Source organism: Calonectris borealis, chromosome 22 (assembly GCF_964195595.1).
Source record: "Calonectris borealis chromosome 22, bCalBor7.hap1.2, whole genome shotgun sequence".
NCBI lineage: Eukaryota > Metazoa > Chordata > Aves > Procellariiformes > Procellariidae > Calonectris > Calonectris borealis.
In genome coordinates, this window is record NC_134333.1 from 3,993,604 (window position 1) to 3,996,844 (window position 3,241).

At 55.8% G+C, this 3,241-nt stretch overlaps 1 protein-coding gene across 1 annotated transcript; it reads right to left on the minus strand.

Moving 5' to 3' along the window:
* Positions 1-2,412: 2,412 nt before the first annotated feature.
* On the minus strand, positions 2,413-2,776 carry LOC142092087 (feather keratin Cos2-3-like). The gene has a single exon (XM_075171824.1). The coding sequence runs from the start codon at positions 2,774-2,776 to the stop codon at positions 2,471-2,473; it is 306 nt and encodes a 101-aa protein (XP_075027925.1). The 3' UTR covers positions 2,413-2,470.
* Between the last annotated feature and the right edge of the window lie 465 nt (positions 2,777-3,241).

The following is a 3,241-nucleotide window of genomic DNA, read 5'->3' on the forward strand; positions in this document are numbered from 1 at the left end:
CTTGCATTCTCCTGTCTCCTCGTCCCCTCTTCATCCATCCGTCCGTGAATCTGACTTTCATCCCATTTCTGCATGCATCCAATCCAAATTTCCCCCAGCCCTCTCCCCTCACTCCATACACCCACACCACGATCACTCTCCATCCCTGGTCGTGGGCACATCTACCCATCCGTTCCCATCCAGCTCTGTCTCACTGCCGCTCTTCCTAACCATTTCTCTGGGAAAATCAAAACTGGGTGTCCTTCGGCGATCTTTGTCGTTTCCATCTCCTTTCTCGGCAGTGGCTGCGGGCAGAGCCCAGGTGCAGCAGGAGCCATTGGCGGAGAGCACCGAGGGCACCGGTATCACCATCAACTGCTCACATCCCAACATAAAGTCTTACGACTTCATCCTCTGGTACCGTCATCTCCCAGGCCGGGGTCCCGAACTCCTCATGAGCAGTTTTAAAGGGTCCAAGGAGCTGCAGGAGCCACCAAGGCGGCTGTTGGTGGGGGCAGACTGCCGGTCTATCGCCCTGTGGCTCGCCCGGCCCCGGCACGGGGACGCGGCGGTGTATTACTGCGCCGTGGGAGACACGGGGAGAGGAGCTGGGGCTGTGGCCAGCACGAACTGCCTCGGGCAGGGCCGGGTGTGTGTGTCAGGGGCGGGGGGATAGCCCCACCCTCCCCAGCACCCCACCTCCCCATCATGCCCTGCCCAGCCCCAGGCCCCAGGCAGTTCCCCCGACAGACCAGCACCAGCATTGGCTTCGGTACTGGCACCAGCATTGGGTCTGCTTAGGTCTCGCAGCCTCTGCGGCCCATAGCCCCGGGAGGTTGCCCAACGTGGGAAAATATCATAAAACAGTATTACACAGTGCCGCAAAATGATAACCGTGACCCAGCTCCAAGCGGTGATAAACAGCACAACAGGGAACATATACTACATGTAAGGTATTACAGAACACAACGTTGAGAGCCAGCCCGACAACTTTGAGAGCCAATAAATCAACATTGTGACCAGTGACTATTAAACCAATATGATGAATGCTTATAACAAATTTGCCTTAACATGCTCTGGTCAGATCTGTCGTCATCTCAACGCTTCGTGCCGCTCGTTGGGCGCCCGCACATGTGCACACTGACACCACACACACTTACTTTCTCACCAGCAAAAATGTGCGTGTACACAAACACATGCACAGACACACACAGAAATGCACTTGTTCACACACACTATCACAGACACTCACTCTCACAGGTGCGTTTGCAAATGAACATGCAAATGTCAACACACAGGCACAAACATGCCCACAGGCCCAGGCAGATGCATATGCACATGAGGAAGCACAGCCTCTCCCCACACTCTGAGAACCAGGAGGCCACCGGCCAGGTCTCTGCCTCTGTGCCCCTGACAGCTTTAGGCAAGTCCTTGAAAGCCCAGTGCCAAGAAGGTAAAATCAGGCGCCAGCCATGCCTGGTGCATTTAATGACAGCAGAGGGCTGTTGGGCTCGATGAGAACAGTGGAATTCTGGCACTGCCTGACACAGGGCTCATTGCAGCTGTTGGCCAGCGGTGTTGGGCCACAGGGCAGGCACGGTAGGCATTGGTCGTAGCAGGACATTCTGTAAGGGGCTGGAGGTGCACCTGGGAGAGAGGGTCAGGAAGAATCAGAATCCAAAGCAAGAGGAACTCCCTTCAGCACAAGCTTGTGAGCTGCTGAGCTCTCAGAGGCTCCAGCAGCACTAGGCTCCTCTCTGGGGGATAGCAGTGGTCAACCTCCCCATCTGCAGGACAGGCTCTGAGGCCAAGAGGCCATATCTGAGCAGAGATGCTGGAATGTAGGGCCTGAACAGCACTGGTTTGGAGGAGCTGAGTGTGTCTTCCTCACCTCCAAGAGACAGTGCCTGGAAGGGACTCATTGCCCTCTGTCCCATCTTCCCATTCCTCTGGGAATGATGAAAAGTCCACTTGTGTCCTCACCTTCGCCCCAAACTACCAAAGCCAATACATTTCATCCTCGGCAACACGAGACAATGTCCACCAAGAAAAGGATTATGTGGAGGCAGAGGCTGGGATGCAGAAAACTTTAATGACTCTGAAGAAGGCAACGAGTTCGCTTGCAGAGGAAGCGGCCAGAGCAGGGAGAGCACCACAGGCTGCAGAAAGTCTGTGCCCAACATGCACACTGGAGATCCCACAGGCCATCCATCTGCCTGCCGCACAGAGGGAGAGGGGCCAGCACATACCTCAGGTTGGCTCTGGGGTTCTTATGGCCCAGAAGAATAGAAGACAAGAAAGAGATGGGAGAGAGTGGAAGGCAAGGAAGTCAGACTTTGGCCATGTTTTCAGAGAGCCGCAGCAGCTCTCCTTTGGAAGGGCAGCACTGGAATCTCAGGCTCTCTGAAATGGATGGCCGGGAGCTCTGTCCTCAGTCTGGCATCAGCTGTTGGTTTCCTGGGGATCCTTGTCCGGGCTGTCACCAGTGGCTTTAGCAGGGGGGACACCTTCTGCCATAGTAGCGGCTGGAAATGCCAGAGAGGTCACAGCACCCAGAGGTGATGGGCACTCCATCACAGCTGAGGATGCTGCCAACAGCAGCAGAGGTGGAGGATCCCACAATGGTGTTCTGTGGGTAGGAGCTGAGGATGGGGCCAGGCAGGGTCACCACCACGGGGGAGGGCTCGATGACGACGGTGGAGTTCTGGCACTGCCTGACACAGGGCTCATTGCAGCTGTTGGCCAGCGGAGTTGGGCCGCAGGACTGGCATGGCAGGCATTGGTCGTAGCAGGACATTCTGTAAGGGTCTGGAGGTGCACCTGGGAGAGAGGGTCAGGAAGAATCAGAACACAGGCACAGGTAAGGACCATCCCACCACAAGTCGGTCAGCCTGCCATGAGTGTTTCAAAGGCACCTGCTGAGCCAGGAGGTAGAAACTGGGCAGTGAGGCTAAAGGGTTTCTTGGCCTCATCCTGACACAGTACTGCAAAGTGTTGCCAGGCCCAAAGAGGCTGCTGACTATCTCCTAAAAGAAGCACCCTCTCTGCCAACTTCTGGACACTCTCTGAGTCAGAGCTTTGCCCTTCTTCCCCCTCTCAAGCAGCACCATGACCCAGCATAGGATGGAGGAGCACGCATCTCATGAACAGAAAAAGGTTGTGGGGAAAAGGCATCAGACTCACCTGGTTCCCAAGGAGAAGGAGGCGAGAGAAGTGGATGAGACAGCGAGGAGTTGGGCTGGCTTTTATGGTGGCCCTGACC

Coding starts and splice junctions, on each gene's coding strand:
- LOC142092087 (XM_075171824.1), bottom strand. CDS start 2,776: ATGTCCTGCTACGACCAATGCCTGCCATGCCAGTCCTGCGGCCCAACT.